The 22,702-nt window shown below is 52.9% G+C and overlaps 1 protein-coding gene across 4 annotated transcripts in view; it reads left to right on the forward strand.

Moving 5' to 3' along the window:
• Nucleotides 1–22,702, forward strand: part of Grik5 (glutamate ionotropic receptor kainate type subunit 5) — a 64,994-nt gene that overhangs the window by 18,069 nt on the left and 24,223 nt on the right. For all 4 annotated transcript variants that reach the window (XM_040734295.1, XM_040734296.1, XM_040734298.1 and 1 more), the window contains one exon: nt 7,269–7,472. In XM_040734295.1, coding sequence (XP_040590229.1) covers nt 7,269–7,472 — 204 coding nt within the window. The remainder of the gene's footprint in view (nt 1–7,268; nt 7,473–22,702) is intronic.

The raw sequence follows: 22,702 nt of genomic DNA on the forward strand, positions 1-22,702 counted from the left end.
TGTATCAGGGACATCTTCCCACCCTCTGTGAGTCACCTTGCCTATTTTTAAAAAAAGGATTTAAAAAAAATTTTTATGTACATGGGTGTTGTGTATACATGTATGTCTGTGTGAGGGTGTCAGGTCCCCTGGAACTGGAGTTACAGACAGGTGACAGCTGTGAGCTGCCGTGTGGGTGCTGGGAATTGAACCCTGGTCCTCTGGAAGAGCAGCCAGTGCTCTCAATCACTGTGCCACCTCTCCAGACCCTAAAATGGTTTGTTTATTATGTTTAAATTTCATTTTTATTTTTCGTTTGCTTTATGTGTGCCTTAGTTAGTTTCTGTTGCTCTGGTAAAACACCTTGATAAGAGCAACTTGGGGAGAAAAGGGTTAATCTTACAGCTTGTTGTTCATCTTGCTTGGAAGCGAGACAGGAACCTGGAGGCCGGGTCTGAAGGAGGTCATGGAGGATCGATGCTTACTGGCTTGCTCTCCATGGCATATTTAGCATGTTTTCTTATGATGCCTGGGACCTCCAGCCCAGAGATGGCACCACCGCAATGAGCCGAGCCCTCCTATGCCTATTGCTAGCTAAGAAAATGCCCTACAGGCTTGCCCACAGCCTAGTTTAATGGAGACATTCTTTCTTTCTTTCTTTCTCTCTCTCTTTTTTCCTTTTTTCGAGACAGGGTCTCTCTACAGAGTCCTAGCTGCCCTGGAACTCGCTCTGTAGACCAGTCTGGCCCCAAACTCACTGAGATCTGCCTGCCTCTGCCTCCCGAGTGCTGGGATTAAAGGCTTGGAGAAATGTTGTCAATTGAGACTCCCTCCTGTCAGATGAGTCCTGCTGTGTCAGGTTGACATATAAAAACCAGCCAACACAATGCGTGTGAGTGTTTTGACCCCCTTAGGTATCAGTGGACCAAATCTGGTTCCTGAGGAGACTAGAAGAGGGCATCAGAGCCTCTGAGATCGGAGTTACAGTGGTTGTGAGCTGCTGTATGTGGCTGAGAATCAAACCCTTGCCTCTGAAAGAGCAGCGAAGAGTGAGCGATCTCTGTGTAGCCCTGGCTATCCCAGAACTCGCTCTGTAGACCAGGCTGGCCTCGAACTCACAGAGATATCCATCTGCCTCTGCCTCCCGAGTGCTGGGGTTAAAGGCGTGCGCCGCCATCCACATCTGGCTTTTTATGTGGGTCCTGGGAATCAAACTCAGGCTATCACTATTTTGATGCTTTTCCCTGTAAGCCGCCTTACCAGCCCCTCTATCTCATTTTCACTTTATCTGGGGAGGGGGCACATGTGTGTGTATGCTTGCTCACAGGGATTCCGCAGAGCCCCTGTGGAGGCCAGAGGAAAAGGTGCGGGAGGTGAGCCTCTTCTTGCCAGCCTGTCTGGTCTCTCTACTCTGGAGCTTGCTGCTCTGCTAGACTGACCACAGAGGCTCTTCCCTGGCCCCCATCCCTCCCCACTCCCTCACACGCACTGGGTTTACAATGTCTGATGCCCCTTCTGGGTTTCCAGGATGCATGCTAAGGATCCCACACATGCACTTTACCTACTGGGGCCGCAGCCCGCTCAACTGTCGGATGGTATTTTTTGCCATGGTCCCACCCACTTTAACCCTTTGCAGTCTACATACTTTTTTTGTTGTTGTCCTGTTTTGGTTTTTTGGAAAAGGGTTTCTCTGTGTAACAGCCCCGGATGTCCTGGAACTCACTCTGTAGACCAGGCTGGCCTCGAACTCACAGAGATCCGCCCGCCTCTGCCTCCCGAGTGCTGGGATTAAAGGCATGTGCCACCACCGCTCATTTTTCTTTCTTGGAGGCTAGCAGCCTTCCAGAACCGTCTCTGTGTACAAGCACATCCAGCTCCTTCTTTCAGAGAATAGCATACTGTACACGCTGTTCTGTTCTGCAGCTAGTGGGTTTTCCCCCTGAATTTATCTTATAGACCTTGCTATTTTAGTGGTTGCCTGGGATCCTCTTATGACACTGATCTCTCTGGCATGTTCCAAATTAGGTCTTTGTTCCCACCCCAAGCCTGGGTGCAGCAATTGCTCTTGGACCCGTGTTACTGTGCATAGATGCTCATCCGTCTGTGAGACAGCTTCTTAGAACCTGGCTCCGAAGCGTCCTTAGCCTGTCCCCAGCATTGGGGTTCTCAAACAGTGTCTTGAAAGATGTCTAGTAATCTTGGCTAAGACCCTCCTTAAAAACCACTGGATCAAAGGTTCAAGTCCACCGTGGACTACAGAGTGACTTCAAGGTCAGCGTGGGCTACAGAAGGGTTTTAAGGCCAGCCCGGGCAGTTTAGTGGGGACCTGTCTCAAACAAATAGTGTGGGAGCCATTGCTCAGTGGGAGCCTTGGGTTCAGCCCTTAATATGGCAAAAAAAAAAAAAAAGGGCAGGGGGAAAAAGGGAGCTTTGACTCTTTAGTTGAGGGCCCACGTTGTATGTTGAAGTTGTGTGTCCTGACTTTTAGCCCGAGTTCTGTGTTAGGTCCTTTTCTCCATCATCTCGCTAAGCTCAGATCGCTGTGGACAGACCCCGAGCCCAGACCCCTCAGTCTTTTTTGTTTGTTTTTGAGACAGGGTTTCTCTGTGGCTTTGAGGCTATTCTGGAACTGGCTCTTGCAGACCAGGGTGGCCTCGAACTCACAGAGATCCGCCTGCCTCTGCCTCGCCCCTCAGCCTCTGGTTTGGAGGTCGGCTTGGCACACGGGAGGTAGCAGGGCTTTGGTATGTGCAGCCTGGTCGGTCTCAGCCCTTTGCTCTCTCCTGCCCTTGCGTTACTTTGGCTGGTGGCCTTGGTCCTGACGCGATTGACCCCTAATCTGTGTCCTCCCTCCCCTGTGTTGACGTGGCAGCAGAATCCCGGCCGCAGCACAATCCCCCCACCTCTGCCCGGCTTCTCCCACGTCCACGCCCCCACTCTGCCCACCTGAGCTCAGTCTGCATAGGCTTAAAGAGCAGAGCGAGCTTTGGGCCTTTGGAGTCGCGCTGACTTACGGCTTCGCTCCTCTGGCCCTGCGTGTCCTCAGCTGTGAGGCAGAGGTAATAATACCACCCGCCCACGCTGACAGCGCTGGCACACCGCCAGCCCACAAGAAGCACTAGCGCCCCGCTATTATTAGTGTTATCCCACGTTCCCATCCCCGCTCCCACAGTTTTGGATTTGAACGAGCGGCTTGGGAGGGAGAGCAGCTCCCGCTCACTCTGTCCCATGTGTTCCTCAGCTTTGTCTGGCCTGAGAGCGCAAGGCCTGTGGTGTAACCTGGCCTCCCGGAAGAACAGTTGTCTGTGGCTTTTTGCAAACTCCCCCGAAACTCAGACTAAAACTGTTGCTTCCCGAGATCGGGGGCTCTCATCTTGTCACCCTGGCTAGATCCGTCTAGTAGCCAACAAGTACGGGAAGCCCAGAATGTCCGGGGATGCTCCTTTTGGCTTCCCATCCCTGGTCCACCTGCCTTCCAGTGAGCTAGCCTGGGCTTACTTACGTGGAGGTCTCAGAACTGCTCTGAAGGCTGGGTCTCTAGAATTCAGCCAGCTTGATTCCTACCTCTTCCTGTCAAGGCAACTCACACAGCCAGCTACCACAAGGAGTGGGCGACTGAGTAGGAAGCCGATTCTGCCTCCGCTCTCTCTGAATTACGGTACACGTGCGCAAAAAAACCAAAAAACAAAAACAGGCCTTTCATCCCAGCTGTCTGGGAGACGAGAGGCAGGAGAACCCCACATTCAGTGCTGGTCTGGTCCTCAGTGTGACTTCAGGATCAATCTGGAAACTTAAGCTCTCAGTAGTAGAGAGCTTATCTAGAATCCCTAGTGAGGAGCTGACAGTGTGGCTCAGTGGTAGAGCCCCTGCCTAGAATCTTCCAGTGAGGGGCTACGGGTGTGACTCAGTGGTAGAGCCCCTGCCTAGAATCCCCCAGTGAGGGGCTGGGGGTGTGGCTCAGTGGTAGAGCCCCTGCCTAGAATCCCCCAGTGAGGGGCTGGGGGTGTGACTCAGTGGTAGAGCCCCTGCCTAGAATCCCCCAGTGAGGGGCTGGGGGTGTGGCTCAGTGGTAGAGCCCCTGCCTAGAATTCCCCAGTAAGGGGCTGGGGGTGTGGCTCAGTGGTAGAGCCCCTGCCTAGCATGCCCAGGTCCTAGATTCAAAGGTCCAGCTTTACAAAGAAAAAAAAAAGTCTAAAACTACTCCTTTTATTATAGACTTCTGTGAAGATTTACAGCCAAATAATCTGGGGTCAGTGAGAGGACTCAGTAGTCAAAGGCACTTTCTATAAAGCCCAATGACCCGAGTTTGATCCCCGGAACCCACATATACTCCTCCATTGTGTACACACACACACACACACACACACACACACACACACACACACACACTTGAACTCACAGACATCCTCCTGCCTCTGCCTCCCAGGTACTAGGATTAAAGGTGTGTGACACCACTACCCGGCTAATGATAAATAACTTTTCAAGTCAAGTAATCTAAAGATTGCACACAGGATAGGGAAGGAGGGAGGGGCCTATCTCATGGTAAACATCATGGATGTTATTACCAATGAGTTATCTCTTGGGTATTTTCTGAGTCCTAAATTCTTTTGTGTAAAGGGACATTGTCCTGCCACGCATTTAGGCAACCTCTGCTGAGATAAATTACATTTTTATCCTGATGGCCTCCGGACACCCTTGCTCTGCTGATATTCCAGAAGGCTCTCTGCCTCCAAGTCTACACCCTCAAAAGATATCTTCAGTGTAGACACTGACAGTGACACATGTGTCTATAACCCCAGCACCGAGAGACCTGAGACCGTAAGATTGTGACTTTGAGGTCTTTAATCCCAGTTCGCAGGTGGCAGAGGCAGGCGGATCTCTGTGAGTTTGAGGCTAGCCTGGTCTACATAGTGAGTGAGACCTTGCTTTAAAAAAAACCAAACCAGGCCGGGTGTTGGTGGCGCACGCCTTTAATCCCAGCACTCGGGAGGCAGAGGCAGGCGGATCTCCGTGAGTTCGAGGCCAGTCTGGTCTACAGAGTTGAGTTCCAGGACAGCCTCCAAAGCCACAGAGAAACCCTGTCTCCAAAAACCAAAAAAAAAAAAAAAACAAAAAACAAAAACAAAAAAAACCAAACCAAGAGCACTGACTGTTTTTGCAGAAGACCTGAGTTTGGTTGCCCGCACCCACGTGGTGTCTCACAATCATCCACAACTCCAGCTCCAGGAGATCCAGTGCCTTCGTCTGGCTTCTTTGGGTGCCAGGCAAGCATGCGGTACACAGATGTACGGGCAGGCAAAACATCCATATGCGTAACATTTTAATATCTTAAAACAACACCTACAAAAGACCATCCGCGCAGCAAAAGGCCAGAGATTGCATACTAGCAGGTGTGTTCATGTGGCCTAAAGAAAGAAAGAAAAAAAAAAGAGGGGGTATTAGAATTTGAATGAGTTGCTAGCATTCATAATCAGGGGATTTTACAGAACAATCCAGGCTTCCAAATTCTCCTGCAATTTCACCATCTGGCATGTCATGCCTGCCTGCCTCGTGGCAGCTCGGGCTAGAGTGAAATCCTGGTGAGGGATACTCTCTTGGGACACATTGGTGGCTCGTAAAGTTGGTTTAGTGAGTCACTACTGGCTGTGTGGGGGAAGGGGGGTGTAGAACTCTAAATTGAAACCACCCACCATGTTTGCCACAACAGTCAGAGAGCAAGGGCTATCTGGTGGAATTGGACAGGCTCCGCTGCAGGATGATTTGGGGAAGGTGTGTCTGAAGGGGACCTTGACAACTCCTTTCTAACTTAATGCCATTCCAGTCTGAGTCCCTCCAATGCCCCGCCCATACACACACACCTTTCTCCTAGGAATTTATGGCTGGAGCCCAGTGAACTCTGGCTTGGCTGTGGAGAGTCACATGTTCCCCTGTGATCTGATAAGGGGCCACCAGAGCCCATGCATGCATCCCCAAACCCCTCAGCTTTCAGGCCTGTTCTCCGATGGCAGCCATCCTTCCTTCCTTCCTTCCTTCCTTCCTTCCTTCCTTCCTTCCTTCCTTCCTTCCTTCCTTTCTTCTTTCCTTCCTTCCTTTTTTTGTTTTTCGAGACAGGGTTTCTCTTTAGCTTTGGAGCACATCCTGGAACTCACTATGTAGATCAGTGCTGGCCTCGAACTCACAGAGATCCGCCTGCCTCTGCCTCCCGGCCAGTATATCTAAGTGAAGAGTATGTGCATTACAGGTGTGGTCCCACATACTCGTAATTCAAGCCCTTGGGCAGAGACCACGGGATCAGCAGTTCAAGGCTGCTCTTGTCTATACGTTGATACAGCCTGGGTGACATGAGACCAAGTCTCCAAAGCTAACAAACAGGTCTAGGGAGACAGCTCAGTCTTTCTTGTAACCCTAATGCCCGGGAGGCAGAGTCGGGCAGATCACGGGGTTGCTGGCTTGTCTGTCCAGTTTACTCTGCCTATTCTGGGCCAATGAGAGTCACAAAACAAGGTATGGGAGGGCTGGAGAGATCGCTCAGCGGTTACAAGGACGGGTTCAGTTCCCAGCACCTACATGGTGGCTCACAACCACCTGAGTTCCAGAGGACCCAGTACGACTTTCTTGCCTTCACCGGCAGCAGGCACGTACACACATCGTACGCAGACACACATGCAGGCAAAACATCATACATATAAAATAGAATCAAAAAGAAGAAAAAAGCCGGGCGTTGGTGGCGCACGCCTTTAATCCCAACACTTGGGAGGCAGAGGCAGGCGGATCTCTGTAAGTTCGAGACCAGCCTGGACTACCAAGCCAGTTCCAGGACAGCCTCCAAAGCCACAGAGAAACCCTGTCTCAAAAAACCAAAAAAAAAAAAAAAAAAAAAGAAAGAAAAAAGAAAAAAAAAAAGAAAAGAAAAAGAAAGGCCCAGTGTTGGTGGCGCACGCCTTTAATCCCAGCACTCGGGAGGCAGAGGCAGGTGGATCTCTGTGAGTTCAAGACCAGCCTGGTCTACAAGAGCTAGTTCTAGGACAGGCTCCAAAGTCACAGAGAAACCCTGTCTCAAAAAGCCAAAAGAAAAGAAAGAAAGATGAGGCTCCTGAGGAATGAATGACACCCGGAGTTGTCCCCTGCTCCCCCACGCTCTTGTCCACTCATGTCATATGCACACAATAACAAACAGAAAAGGGAACAACATGCCAGGGGTCTGTCACCCATCCCTCTTGGCCCCGGGCCCCTGGCTCAGCCCCCGGGCTCTCTCAGTCTCTGACCCCCGCTCTCTCTTGCCCATCCAGGAGAACCCGTATGTCATGCGCAGGCCCAACTTTCAGGCCTTGTCGGGGAACGAGCGCTTCGAAGGCTTCTGCGTGGACATGCTTCGGGAGCTGGCCGAGCTGCTGCGCTTCCGGTACCGCCTGCGGTTGGTAGAAGACGGACTCTACGGGGCGCCTGAGCCCAATGGCTCCTGGACAGGCATGGTCGGCGAGCTCATCAACCGGGTACGGCTGGCAGGGGGCTGGGGGAGGAGGGCAGGAGGGCGGGGCTGGGTCATCACAAAGGGAGCTGGCAGGGAAGGCGTGGCATGGCCGCCTCCCTGTTGAGGTTTGATGAGTGGATGGCTGTGGCGGGGGTTAGGAGTCAGGAAGCAAGGCCAAGAGCAGGGCTGCTCTCTGGCCAGCACCATCCGGGAGCCCGGGCGTACTTCAGGCCCGAGAGTTGTCTTCTGGGGCAGGGGATGCGGCGCAGTTGGTGCCTGAGACTCTGAGTCCAATCCATGTAAACCAGGCGTGGTGGTGCATGAATGCAATCCCAGCACCTGAGAGGAGGGTTCAGGGTCTTTCTTCACTCCATTGCAAGTTCGAGGCCAGCCAGGGTTATGTCGCCCCAGGCCTTGTTTCAAAACCAGCTAAAGAAAAAAACAAAAAAACCAGAGCTGTCTGCCCACTTTCACCTTTCCTCCGGAAGTGTCTGCTGCACCTGCCGTGTGCTGGATCCAGTTTTTAGCGTACAGGAAGCAAGTGACCACGGTGGTTTCTGATGCAGCAGGCTCGTAGGAGAGGCCTAGAGCAGACCCCTGACTCAGCACTCAGGGCTTCCCCAAAGAGACGAGCCTAACCCTAACCCTAACCCTGACCCTGACCCTGACCCTAACCCTAACCTAACCCTAACCCTAACCCTAGCCTAATCCTAACCTTAACCCTAGCCTAACCCTAACCCTCACCCTAACCCTAACCCTCACCCTCACCCTAACCTAACCTAACCCTAACCCTAACCCTAACCCTAACCCTCACCTGTTGTCTGAGCACTGGAGATGAGGGGGAAGATGACAGGTTTAAGGCTACCCCGGCTGCAAGGCAAGACCACCCCCCCCTCCGTCACACACACACACACACACACCTCACGGTGACTCACACCTGGAGTCATAGCAGACAGGGATCTGAGGCAGGAGGATTACTAATGCCAATCTCGTGGTGAGTTCCAGACCAGCCAGGGCTAAATAATGAGACCCTGTCTCAAAAACCCAACCCCTGTCCCCCCCACAGGAAAGGTATGGAGGACCTGGGGGGCGAGGGGGGGAGGACCGAGGAGCAGAGGAAACATGGTTTACAGAGGTGAGGCCGCTGAGACCGATGCATTGTGGGTAAGCCAGCTGGGCCTGCCTGTGCGTGGGAAGTGCTTACTTGGGTGAAGGTAAGGAGGGAGGGGAGGCAGGAGTGAGAGCTGGGAGACAAGCCCCAGGGGAAAGGGTATTCTGGAGTCCGACCAGCCTGGACTGGAGTCCTTGGATGGATCTTTTCTCCACTGCGAGCCCCGCTTCCCCGTCCCTACGATGGGACTAATACCCGACAGGTCTGTGGTGAGGGTCTCAGGCCGCTTGTCAGACAACATTTTTCATATGTGTGTGCATGGATGGATGCGTGTTTTTGTATGTGTCTGGTCACGAGTGTGTGGCTATGGCTGGTTGTGTGTGCATGTGGGAGCCTCCATAGCTCAAGCTGGTTTTGTTTTGTTTTAGAGACAGGGTTTCTCTCTGCAACTGGCCTGGCTATGCTGGAGCTCGCTCTGTAGACCAGGCTGGCCTTGAACTCACAGAGATCCGCCCGCCTCTGCCTCCGGAGTGCTGGGTTAGAAGGTGTGCACCCCCCCCCCACTTCAGGCTGCTCTTTAACCCAGTTTGTAGCTGAAGATGACCCCGGTCTTCCTGCCTCCACCTCTCAAGTGCTGGCATCCGCCACCTTGCCCAGTTTACTGACATGAACCCGGGGCTTCATGTCCGCTAGATGCTCTACCGACTGAGTCACATCCCGGCCCCTTGTAGGTTGTTCTAGTCCAGAGAAAAACAGGTGGGCAAATAAATGGAGAGAGGGGAGACTATGCAAAATAGGTGTGAGGACAGAAGACCAGGCGCTGCGGTGAGGTCAGCAGCCTTGACATTGGGCTCGGCTAGGTCACCCTCCTGTCTCTCCCGAGAGAGGAGAGAGAGAGGGAGAGAGAGAGAGAGAGAGAGAGAGAGAGAGAGAGAGAGAGAGAGAGAGAGACAGAGACAGAGACAGAGAGAGACAGAGAGAGACAGAGAGAGAGACAGAGAGAGAGAGAGAGAGAGAACTGACTACTTTGGAGCCCCTGAATGTCATTCAGATAGACTCAAGCAGGGTACTTTGTAAGACAAGGACATCCATCCCTCAGGGCATTGGCTTTCTAAAGTTATTTGAACAGCAGAACTTTCCCTCCCATTGAAAAGTCTCTTCAGAAGCCCAGACAAAGGTAGAGGAGGCGTTGGTGGGGGCCTGAGTCCTGACTGCCTGGTCCCCACACTCCAGCCTGCGGGCAAGCCCCAAGGCACAGCCCCCTGAGGCTGCAGTTGTTTGGAAGGCTTCTGCCCCCAGAGGGGGTGTTAAGGCCTGAAAAGGGAGCCTGAGAGAGGGGAGGAGCCCAAAGCTGGTAGTCCTGTACCCACCCCAGGCTCAGACCTGCCCAGGACCTGCATGTACTACAACCTGTTCCTCTCTTTGAAAAAAAGGAGTGTGTGTGTATATGTGTGCAAGCCAAAATGGCCTGGTAGGAGTCCGCTGTCTCCACTGAGCCTGCACACTGGCCCCAAGGGTTATCTTTGACAGGAGCATTCAAGGAGCCTCTCGCTGAAGTCACAACAAACCAGAGGCCAGTTGTCAGCGAAGGCCTGTCTGACCTCAGGCCGACCTTCGTCTTGGTGGCTCCGGCTTAACCAAGTGAACACAAAGATTTGGTGTCTGGCGCCACTGAACCTGGTTTCTGCACAGCTGAGCCCTGCTTCTGCTGTGTACAGCCCGTGTGACCTTTGGCAAGTTACTTTCATATAAAATTGGGGGATGGCTCCTGGCCCGTAGCATGAATGTGAGCAGCAAATGAATAAATCTGTATAAAAGGTTGGGGGCAAAGCCTGGTAGGCAGGCCTGCCTGTGACTGTTCTTACTCCTGTCGCATGGTCGCCTCGAGCATGCGGTCATCCGGCTGGCATTTACTGAGCACCCACTGTGTACCAGGCTCTCTTCGTTGCCCTGGAATAACCACGCCAGCCCCTGGCCTCGTCCTTAGCGGGCAGGTCAAAGGGCATGAACTGCAGCAGATCCAGCTGGTTCAAGTGTGAGGGAGGATAGGCCGGCCCGAGGACCAAAGTAAAGACTGTGGAGGCTATGTTGGGCCAGGGTTTGGAGTGCTTTAAAGAGCAGGGGAGGAGGGGCTTGGTGAACACAGGCCCCAGGAAGGGAGTGCAGGGGAGGAGAGGGAGCAGCCAGGTCTCCCTGTGCCTGGCGGAGCAGCTGTGGACATTTACAGGGAGCACAGAGGCTGCCACGGGTCCGGCTGAGTCTGTGCCGCCTGCTGTGGCGTGGCCAGGCCTGCAGAGCCACGTGGGAGTCCTTACCACATCACCCAACAGCGGTAACTGCCCCTGGCTGACTTCACACCGTGTGTTGGCAACGTTCCAGTCGTTACCTAACTCTGGAGCAACGCTACCCTCTGGCCAGCTAGAGGCCTGGGGTTCAGCAGCAGGGGAGTACGTCTCGGCTCAGCTCCCAGCAGCCCCTGCGTCCACCCGTCAAGCTCCACCCTTTGCTCACCTCTGAGCAAGAACCTGGAGCAACCAGGACAGTGTTTGCTGTGTCTGACCCAATGTTCCGTCACCCTTTGTCCAAGCCTCTCATCCCTATAGCCTCGAAGTGAGGGAAGGATCAGCGTTTGACTCAGATGCCACGGGGGTCAGTGACCTGGGGAGCCAGAGTGAGCGTCCCAGCAGGCTAGTCCCAAGCTGGAGAATGACTTCCAGACTAACGTACTGGCATCTCCTGCCCCCAGCCTGGGATCCCTGGTCGTTCTCAGATCCGGTCCATTTATCACACCCAGTGGCCACTGCTGGGGACTGTTGTTCCCTCTGTGCTGGAAATTCAGGCTCTGTCCTGTCCCTCTTTCCTTTTTTTAAGATCTACTTCGTTTTGTTTTATGTATATGAGTGTTTGCCAGCACGTATGTCTGTGTAGCATGCATGTGCCCGGTGCCCGTGGAGGTTAGAAGAGGGTGTCAGATTCCCCTGGAGTTACAGACAGTTGTGAGTTGTCATGTGGGTACTGGACACCAGACCTAGGTCTTCTGCAAGAGCAGGCAGTGCTCCAGCCCCTCCCTCCCTCCCTCAGATAAAACCTCCCGTCGTCCTGGAGTTCCCTCACCTCTTCCCTTGAGGAATCAAACCCAGGATCTCATGCACGCTAAGACAAGCTCTCTGCCAATCAAATGACACCCCAGCCCCAGCCCCGCCCTCTTGCTGGCTTCCTTACCTTGGTTCATTCTACACCAGTTTGTCCACAGCCTCTCCAGTGCAGGTCTGACCTTCAGCTGTTTGTTTTAGCCAAAGCCACAGGGGCTTCAGGGTAAAGGTTGCATGGTCCTGGAAGGTAGACCAGATATCCGAGGCAGCCTGGGGGTGGGGGGAGGCCGAGGGCTTGGACTGAGGGAGTGAGGTGTTAAGCTCTGATACCTTTGTGTCTGCTCCTCATCTCAAGGGAAGTTCTAGAGCTGAGCTGGCCAAGGACACCCTCCCTGCAGCTTGCCTCGAGGCTTTTATACTCCTGATAGACACTTCTTGGGCTGTGACCTACCCTCAGGGAATGTCAGGACCTTGGTCAAGGAGATCTCTTTCAATGGCAGAGCTGTGAGATCCTAGCACCCGGGGCAGCTTGGGCAGCCAGTTCCCTGATCCCTAATCAAAGTCGGGGTTCCACCGGCATTCATGACCGTGATACAGTGGTTAGCAGCTGACCAGCGTGCTCCAGGCTCTGGGGGAGGGGGCCCTGCAGGATTCCTAGCAAGCCACCACATCTCCCTGAGCCTCAGTTTACCCCTTTGGAAATATTCCAATATATCCCCCCCCCTCACATAACTTTGGGTTAAATGGGAGCATCTGTAAGGTGAGCTGTGTGCTGACGTCACAGTGTGTGTTACAAAGGTGTTAGAGCATTGCCTGTGGAGTCAGATAACCCTAGCTTGAATTGGACTTGCTCCTTGCAGGCTGTGTGACCTGCAGCCAGGCAGCTGCCCATCTGAGTCTTAGTGTACCCCCCTAACTTGGAGGGGCATCATTGAGGGACCAAGACAATGTCCACATCACCTTGGGCATCACACGCCAGGGGCAGGAGCCCCGTACTGTAAGCTGATGCTGAGCAAGTGAACAGTTGGCTCTCTCCAGGGGTCTGCAGGAGCGTTGCCTGTCCCTGCATGTGCATGTGCATGGGGTTTCTTCAGCCAAGGACACTGTGGCTGATCCAGTTTGCATGTAACCCTGTCTCTGAGAATTGTACCAAGTCCCCTAGACTGGCATTTTTAACCACTCTGCTGTATTGGCATTCTGATTCCAAAAAAAAAAAATAGCTGATGTCAAGAAAATTAGATAAGAAGCCGGGCATTGGTCGCACATGCCTTTCTTTAATCCCAGCACTCGGGAGGCAGAGGCAGGTGGATCTCTGTGAGTTCAAGGCCAGCCTGGTCTACAGAGCCAATTCCAGGACAGCCTCCAAAACAATACAGAGAAACCCTGTCTCGAAAAACCAAAAAGAAAATTAGATAAGTAGGTGCAGAGATGAAAAGGAATCTTGCCGTAAGATAGCTCTCATGTGCCTACAAACCATCATCTTGGGGCCGTAGGGACGGCTCAGCGGCTAAGAGCACTGGCTGCTCTTCAGGAGGACCTGGGTCTGTTTCCACCTACGCACGTGGTGGTTCAGAACTGTCTATAATGGCATTCCCAGGACACCCGATACCCTCTCTGTCCTCTGATGCACCAGGTGTGCCCATGGTGCCAACATCCATGCAGATAGAGCACCCAAACACATAAATAATTAAAAACAAAGCATCGCTTAAATAAGGTTGAAAGCTCAAGGCCAGCCTGGACTACATCCATAGACCCTGTCTCTAGACGGAACAGTAAACAAAACCACCTTGCTGCATGGGTAGAGTGTACAACTTTGTGTTTACAAAACCGTGTTACAGTTATTCTCTCTTGCACAAAATATACTTACCAGGCGATGGTGGTGCACATGTTTAGTCCCACACTCGGGAGGCAGAGGCAGGTGGATCTCTGAGTTCAAGGCCGGCCTGGTCTACAGAGTGAGCTCCAGGACAGTTGGGGCTGTCTAGACACCCTATAGACAAGGACAACTGTGAATTCCCATCTCTTGCACTTCCACCACCCTAGCGAGGGACGGGCTAATAGTATACACAGCCACACTCAGTTGTGTATTTACGACTTTTATTTCTGCAAAAAAAAATGGCATCATGTTACACGTGACGTGGAATCTGCTGTCGTTTACCCTTGTCTTAACCTGGGTGTTTGTGGCTCATCCCCTCCCAGTCTCATTATGTAGACCAGGCTAGCCTCCACCTGCCTGTACCTCCCTAGTTAAAGGTGTGTGCCACCGTGCCTAGCCTATTGATGTCTTTTTTATCAGTATACATAGATTTGTCTCGTTTTAAACGTTTGCTTTGTTTTGGTTTTTTTCTGGACAAGGTTTCTCTGTGTAACTTTAGAGGCTGTCCTGGAACTCACTCTTATAGACCAGGCTGGCCTCAAACTCAGAGAGACCGGCCTTCCTCTGCCTCCCGGGTGCTGGGATTAAAGGAGTGCGCCACCACCACCTCGAGATTTTTTTTTAACAAGCGGTCGTATCTAGTCAGCTACGACTTCATTTCCTTGTTGCCGACCTATCATGTGCCGGGCTGTGCTCCAAACACCAGCAGCACGCAGGGAACAGACCAGGGAGATCCCGTTCCTCTGAAGTTGCCGTTCCAGTGCGGAAACTTACAGCACATCTGTCACATGAGACAGGGTCTCTCCTGCTGTGGATAGGAAAGAAATGTGATAAAGGGTCTAGCGTGCGCGTGAGTGCGGGCTTTGGTGGCGGTTAGGGAGACGTCAAAGCAAGGCGAGGGACACAGCCCTGCAGAGAGCGAGTTCTGTGCACTGCGCGCCTGTGTCCTGAGCATTCTAGAGCATTCCGATACTCAGCAGGCTCTCATAATAGCGTCTGGATGAAGGGACTGGCCGGAAGGGAGGGCGGCCTGGAGCGAGCTCAGCCCCCCTCCGAAGGTGTGACAGCTGTGCTGGGAGAGGAGAGGGAGACATTGGTGGGTGCAACCTCCGGGGTGGTGGCCAGGGAGATGGGGTGGCCAGGCAGTGTTTGTGTATGGCATTGTGAAGCCACAGTAGGGCCAAGAGTGGTCCAATGACGCTCCTCCCTCTCTTTTGAAGGCAGGGTCTCACTATGCAGCCTTGACCTTCCTGGAACCCGCTCTGTAGACCAGGCTGGCCTCGAACTCACAGAGATCCATCTGCCTCTGCCTCCCGAGTGCTGGGATAAAAGGCGTGCTCCACCATACCTGGTTGCCATTTTAATTTTATTTTATGTTTTTGAGTATTTTGCCTGCGGGTATGTTAGTGCACCATGTATGCAGTTCCCGTAGAGGCCAGAAGAGGGCGATGCGTGCTCTGATGGTCAAGCCATCCACCATGAACCAAACTGCAAGAGTAGTTAAGTGCTCTTAATCACTGAACCATCTCTCCACCCCAAGAGTAACCATTCTAGAGGACACACCTCAACTAGGCACCGTAGTAATTACAACCTTGCTTGTAATCCTAGCATTTAAGCTGAGGAAAGTTGTAAGTTGCAGCCAGGGCTATGAAGTATGACCCTGTCTCAAACAACCAGAGTTGTTAAGTGGCATATAACACATTTGTTGCTGTCCCACCACCACCTCTAATTCCAAAGTATTTTCATAACCTTTCAAAAAATATCCAGACTCATTATGTAATTATTCCCCATCTCCCCACCACCACTCCGGCCTTGGAGACCAATACTCTTTCTGTCACTATGGACGCTTTATATAAGCGAGGTCATCCAACGTACAGACTCTTGAGTCTGTTTTTTTTTTTCTTTTTTCCATGACAGTGTTTCTCTGTATTGTTTTGGAGGCTGTCCTGGAACTCACTCTGTAGACCAGGCTTGGTCTCCTCGAACTCACAGAGATCCTCCTGCCTCTGCCTCCCGAGGGCTGGGATTAAAGGCGTGCGCCACCAACGCCCGGCGGAGTCTGATTTATTTCACTCGTGACTTTTTTCTAGTGTTTTTATTTATTCAATTGTGTGAGTGTTTTGCCTGCATGTTTGTCTGTGCAGTGCCTGTGGGGGTCAGAAGAGGGCATCAGACCCTCTAGAACTGGAGTTACAGCTGATTGTGCGCCACCAAGTGGTGTGGTGTAGGCACTGAGCCCAGGAAGAGCAGCCGGTGCTCTTAGCCGCTGAGCCCAGCCTCTTCGCCTGTTTGTTGTTTTTGAGGTTCATCTGCATTGTCACAGGTATTGGGACCACAGTCCTTTAAAAAAAATTACATCTGTCCGGCCATGGCATACAAGTAGAAGTCGGAAGGCGACTCATGGAAGTGAGTTCTCTCTTTCCACCGTGGAGGTTCCAGGGCTGGAAGCAGGCTGCCAGGCGTGGCAACCAGCGTCTCGTCTTTACAAACCTCTTTCACTCCCTTTCATGGCTCAGCGTTTGTCTGTCTGTCTGTTTGTTTTTCGAGACAGGGTTTCTCTGTATTGTTTTAGAGGCTGTCCTGGAACTCGCTCTGTAGACCAGGCTGACCTCGAACTCACAGAAATCCACCCGCCTCTGCCTCCCGCGTGTGTGCTGGGCTCGGCGTTTAACGGAACAGACCACTTGGATCTTTTTTAAATGGCTGGGGCGATCGTGTGTAGTCTGGCTATTCTCTTGAGAAACAGCTACTACAGGGGACAGCGGCAGCAGATGGTTGGTGTGGGAGACCGTTGGATGACAGGAGGTCCGGGCCGCCTGGAAGACATTGCCGGGGCTGGCGTGGCAGTCATGGCAGATGATGTGCTGCCAGACTGGGTGTGCGCGGGAGGGAATCAGCGCCTGGGGTTGGGCTGGACCAGCCGAATGCATGGCCCGTTCTGCTCCCACCATGCAGTGGTCTGGGTGAGAAAGGAGAATGGCATCCGCATGCCGGTATCGCTTGAAACTGAAAGGGAGACTGGGGGAGTTCCGCGTATGGCCGGCGCACGAGCCTGTCCCCTGTTGATGGCCGGCTGGGCGGCTTCCGAAGCCACTGCACCCGTGAACTTGGCCTGTGGGTTTGTGGGAATGTTCCTGAGGGATACATTCTGAGAAGTAGGAGGGCTGGGTCAAAGAATAGGGATGGCTTTGAAGTATACACTGCCAAATGGCTGTTCCAAAAGCTTCCGCCAATTTGTATTCCCACCAAAAGTGCAGGAGAATGTCAAGTTTCCCCAGCACTTGCCAACAGAGGTTATTATCAATCTGAATGAAAAGGAGCTGTGCCAGTGAGGAGCCCCTGAAATAGTACTTGATTTTTTTAAAAACCTAAACATAATGTTACATGGCTGCAATTGACATGTATGTATATTTATTTATTTTACCTACTTAGCATTTTAAATAGACTTTTAAATAAGCTTTCTATATATGAATACCCACCTGCATCTGTGTATGTGGTGCGTGGTGCCTGGTGCCCGTGAAAGCCAGAAGGGGGCGCTGAATTATCTAAAACTGGAGTTATGAACAAGACAAAAGACATGTAGATGCTGGGAATTGAACCTGGGTCCTCTACAAGAGCAGCCAGTGCTCTAACCACTGAGCCATCTCTCCAGTCCTCTTTCTTCCTTCCCATCACTCCCTTTCTCTCTTCCTTTGAGATGGGGTCTTGATGTGTTGTCCATGTAAACCTCCAATTCCTGCACTCGAGTGACCCCACGAGCAGCCCCGGGGGTTCATGTGCCAGCCACTACATTCAGCCTCTTTTCTTTCTCCTTTTTGTCTCTTTGAGACAGGGTCTCTCTCTGCATAGCCCTGGCTGTGCTGGAACTCGCTCTGTAGATCAGGCTGGCCGCAAACCCACCGAGATCCACCTGCCTCTGCCTCCCGCGTCCTGGGATGAAAGGCGTGCGCCACCACCGACTGGCTTTTAGTTAACTTTTGAGGCACAGTGTCACACAGTCCAGGCTGGCCTTGAACTCACTACGTAGCCGAGGACAACCCTGAACTCTTGATCCTTTACCTCCTGAGAGCTGAGGTTGTAGACCTGCCCCGCCATCCCCACCCCCCTACTTTCCCCAGGCGGATTCTCTGGACACAATAACCGGCTAGCAGGGCGTGGTGGTGCATACCGTCAACCCAGGAGACAGATGGCTTCTGAGTTCCCAACCAGCCTGGTCTACGCAGCCAGTTCCAGACCAGCCAGAGCTACACAGTGAGACCCTGTCCTTAAAATAAAGGCTAGATGAGGGCTGGGCATGTAGCTCAGTGGTAGAGCGATGATTGCCTGTCGTGTGTGAGACCCTGGGTTCTGTCCCCAGCCCTTAAGAAAGACAGGCAGACACACGCTTTTTGTGGCTTTGTTGTGTATTGTTGAGCTGCTTTTCAAGACTCCAGCCGTCCCTCGTCAGTGTGTCTGTAGGCCGCCCCCTGCCGTCTTAGTAAAAGGTGAAACGCGCGGACTTAGATTATCCCTGCTTTGCCTGCTGGACCGCAGTGGAGCTGATACGGTCAGATGGAGCCAATCAGCGTGTGATAGGGAGATGGCCCCACCTGTGTTTCCCCGGTTTCTGGATGGATGGTTGAAATTCACGTATCCGGAAGCTGGCAGAACCCCAGGTTGGCGCACTGAGCACTGACCCAGGGAACCCGGGCCACTGTGGTAACATGAACAGTCTTTCCCTGGATAGTGATTCTGAGAGCAGTTCTTCATCCTCCGGGGAATCGCAGAGATTAGCGCCACCATCGGCAGCTCCAGCGGAGCAGGGGCACGGCTCCCACCCCATCCCACTGCCTGTTTGGTCCATGCCGAGACAGATGGATCCTTGAGAACAGATGTGGGTTGTTGTGCAGTCAGGTGGTGACTCGGTTGCCGACTCAAATGAAGCGTCTTTGCTGGAGCAGATCGGTACAGCTACAGCTGACACCCGAGTGGCCTGGCGAATGCCCTTTCATCCACGCGGGTTTCTAAGGACCACCCGAAGCCGAGTGCTCACCCTCCAAGCCTCGCCTCGGGGCAGCATCTGTGCTCCCACTTTGTGTCCTGTTCCGGGCTTCGTAGACCTTGATCTCCAGGGTCCTCCACAGTCCTGGGGTGACTGCTGTGTGGATAGCAGTACACTGATCACATCCCGAAGAGCTGAAAGCAGTTTCACTAGCGGGACTAGCAGTAACCCTTTCTGATATCAATCAGCCAGGACCAGTCTGGAGATAAAAACAACCGCTTAACTCGCTAGAAACATAGCGGTTCTGTGAGGGGTGTGTGTGTGTTTGTGTACTCACATACATGCAAAGCTCATGTGGAGGCCAGAGACATTCTCTTCTATCACTCTCCACCCTATTTTTTTTTTAAAGATAAGACAGGGTTTCTCTGTGTAGCTTTGTAGACCAGGCTGGCCTCAAACTCACAGAGATCCGCCTGCCTCTGCCTCCCGAGTGCTGGGATTAAAGGCATTTGCCACCACGTCTGGCTCTGTCCACCCTATTTTTTAAAAAGATTTATGTTGTGCATACGAATGTTTGCTTGTGTTTTTTTGTTTGTTTGTTTGTTTTTTGGTTTTTTTTGGTTGTTTTGTTTTTTGTTTTTGTTTTTGTTTTTTTGTTTTTTTTTGGTTTTTTCGAGACAGGGTTTCTCTGTGGCTTTGGAGGCTGTCCTGGAACTCGCTTGGTAGTCCAGGCTGGTCTCGAACTCACAGAGATCCACCTGCCTCTGCCTCCTGAGTGCTGGGATTAAAGGCGTGCGCCACCAACACCCGGCTCTGCCTGCATTTATTTATATACGTTTGTGCCATGCATGTGTGCTTGGTGCCCAGGCTTTGGATGAGGGCTTTGGATCCACTGGAACTGGAATTACAGATGGTCATGAGCTGTCATGTGGGTGCTGGGAATTGAACCTGGGTCCTCTTAACCAATGAGCCCTCCGTCGTATCTTTTGAGAGTCTTCACTGAACTTGCCAGCTAGACTGGCTGTCAAGTGAGCTTCGGGAAGTCACCTGTGTGTCCCCCTCCCCCAAGTACTGAGGTTACGGGTGATGTACCTCTCCGTGCCCGGCTGTCATGTGGGTGCCGTGAACTCCGGTCCCTAGGCTCACACAGCAAGCATCTTACCCTCTGAGCCATCTCCCCAGCCCAGGGAGGATTGGTACCTAGCCAGGCACCGTCCGGCGGAGCTACTGAAATCCCAGTACTCAGTGCTAACTAAGGCAAGAGGATTGCTAAGACTTGGTCCCGGAGTAAAAAGTAAAGGGGCCAGCAAAATGGCTCAGCGAGGAAGAGATGATGATGATGATGAGGAGGAGGAGGAGGAGGAGGAGGTGTTCAGTTTCTGGAACCCAGGTGGTAGACAGAGAGACGACTCCTGCAAATTGTCCTCTGATCACATTGAGCAGCACGGCGCGCGCGCACACACACACACACACACACACACACACACACACACACAGCTGGGTGTGGCTCAGCAGTCAGTACCAGCAAGTGGCAGCATCTCCTGACTGAGACTGGAGGAGTCAAAAGACTCAGAGCTGGAGTCCCACAGAACCCGGTCTCAGGCCCGGGGGGGGGCATCCCTGGTGCTGTTGTCATCTAACAAGTGTCTGTGTGTTCGTAGCAATTTGTGCCACATTAGACAGTGACTTCCACCCGCTTGTCTCCCAAAAGGCCCAGCAGCTTTGCGTTTGGAATGAGGCTGGCTGAGCCGCAGACTCAAGGCCGCGTGCGGGCTGGCCGGTCCTCAAGGCCGCGTGCAGGCTGGCCCGTCCCCAGCTGGGCAGGCAGCAGGTCCACCAACGGAGTGGAGTAAGATGCTGTTTGGCACTGTAGCCGGTGCCGGTGGGCACTTACGGAGGCAAGCCTGTGTCTTCCACGTTGACCTGTCCTTTGAGACACTCCTCCCAGCTCCTTGAGGGCCGCACAGGACGTCACGCCATCGAGGACGGTGTGACCAGAGCTCCCACCGGGGCTTGTCGGTCATTCCTACCTTCTTAGTCAGACCCTCACCGAGTCATTGGCCTGCCAAGGGAGAGAATAAGAGACCTCCGAGTCAGGAGTGAGGGGCCTCCTGGCGGAGAGCCACTCAGGAAACATTTGTGACTTTCAGGCCATTTGGTCGTAGCACTCAGACTTTCTGTCCAACGGAAGTGCAGGAGGGACCGAGTTCCAGCTGAGCTTGGTCTGCAGAGGCACCTGAGCTCGGCTTGCCTGGAGAGCCTCTCTTGCTCTCCTGTGCATGCAGAAGGCGGCCACATCCCTAGTTCTGATAGCAAAAGGAAAGCTATAGCTCAAAGGGCTGCATGCAGCTTGGCCCCTGGAGGCCAGCTCTGGGCGAAGCCACCTTCAGCCTCCCTCTAGTGCCCTCTGTGGGTGGAACCTGGCAGAGCAAGCCTTCCCTCCTCTGGCTCCTCGAAGCCTTCCTCTGGCTCCCCCTGCTGGTGGAGCCCAGGGGAGCATTTGGAGAAACAAGGATGAGGGTTTGTAGCATCTGGAGTGTGGGTTTGGACACCTCGGACGGACGGTCACAAGGGCTTTGGCTGGCTGTGGGGCATTCAGGTCCCTCCATCATTGCTTTTGTTATTTTGTTATCAGTCTAAATAATGGGTGTCATTATGGTGTTTATTTTTATTGACCCTCCTCTTACCTCTTCTCGTCAATCCTTCCGTCCCACCCTGTGTGAGTCCTTCCTGCCCGTGTGTCATGTGTGTTCTGCTACCCTACCTCTTCCTCAGCCTTTCTTTTTCTTAAATATTTGTTGTATAGATGAATGAGTGAATGAATGAGTGAATGAATGAATGGATGAATAAGCAGAATGGGCAAGCGATCGCAATGGGGGTAGAGGGGGAGACAGCAGGGGGAGAGGCATGCAGGTGAAGGCAAGTGGAGCAAGGCCTCATGGGAGAATTGTGAAGTCGGGTCCCAGGGGCAGAAGACAGCTGTGCTCGGGGCTTTAAAAGCCAACAGAGTCAGCAGTTGAAGAATGAGTGTTACTGTGGCACTTCAGCAGGGGGCGGTGATGGTTGTAGTTGGGGTCCCTCTCGCTGCCAGCTGTCTGGGGGACAGAAGTGAGCTTTCCCGAGGCCTGAGCAGGAGCCAGCACCAGAGGCAGGGGGATGATGTCATTCCTCGGACGTGTGGAAGCAGAGTCAGGAGGCGGATGTGTGCGGACTGACCTCCAGGCTTCCGAGGGATCCGGAAGACAGGGGTCAGAGCACGCTGGGGGCAGAGACGCGGGTGATGTCACTGCAGGCTTCCCAGGGGGTCAAGGGCTTGACCTGGGAAGATCCTCCAACGTTAGGAGGGCTGACTACTTTTGCAGACGACATGGTGACTCACAGCTGTCTGTAACTCCAGTTCCAGGGGATCCAGTGCCCTCTTCTGACCTCTGTGGTGCACATACATACACGCATGCATGCATACACACATACATGCATGCATACATACATACACACATACATACACGCATGCATGCATACACACATGCATGCATACATGCATACATGCATTCAGGCAAATGCTCATACGCGTAAAATAAGAATAAACCTTTAAAACAAAGTCGCTCAGCACCCATATGCTGAGCTCCCTGCAAACGGGGGGGTCAGACCCAGGGCTGACCTCAGATACCCCAGCTTTGGAGGGTGGGAACAGACAGGAAAAACCCCCATCAGAGGACAAGTGGTCCCAGACCCCAGAGTCAACTAGATCAAGATGTCCATTCTCTCCAAGCTTCTGTTTCTTCCCGTGTGGTTGTGAGGGGCCCTATGCGTTCAGCTACTCCAGGGACCAAACACGAGGCTCTGGGGAAACCCCAGAACGGTGGCCATGCAGGGGAGTATTGTGCATGGGCAAGTGTGTGACTGTGGTGGGGTCCCAGTGTGGTACGGAGGGCAGGAGGCAGCTTGGAGGCCCAGGAGACAGTGGCGATGTTCCAGGCCTCAGCAAAGGATTATGGGACATGAGATGCAGCAGCCCCGCTCTGAGCCGGCCCTGGGCAGTTGCCACAGACAAAAGACACGGCCCTGCTTTTGAAGGGTCTGTGTCTTAGTAATAGAGGCACAGAATTGAACAGATGTTTTATAATGTAAGCTACTGAGGTCAAGGGATGTCTGGGCAGCCTGGGGGGCGTTAGAGGAACGGCTGGGGTCACCA

This window comes from Mesocricetus auratus, unplaced genomic scaffold (genome assembly GCF_017639785.1).
Source record: "Mesocricetus auratus isolate SY011 unplaced genomic scaffold, BCM_Maur_2.0 Super-Scaffold_100038, whole genome shotgun sequence".
NCBI lineage: Eukaryota > Metazoa > Chordata > Mammalia > Rodentia > Cricetidae > Mesocricetus > Mesocricetus auratus.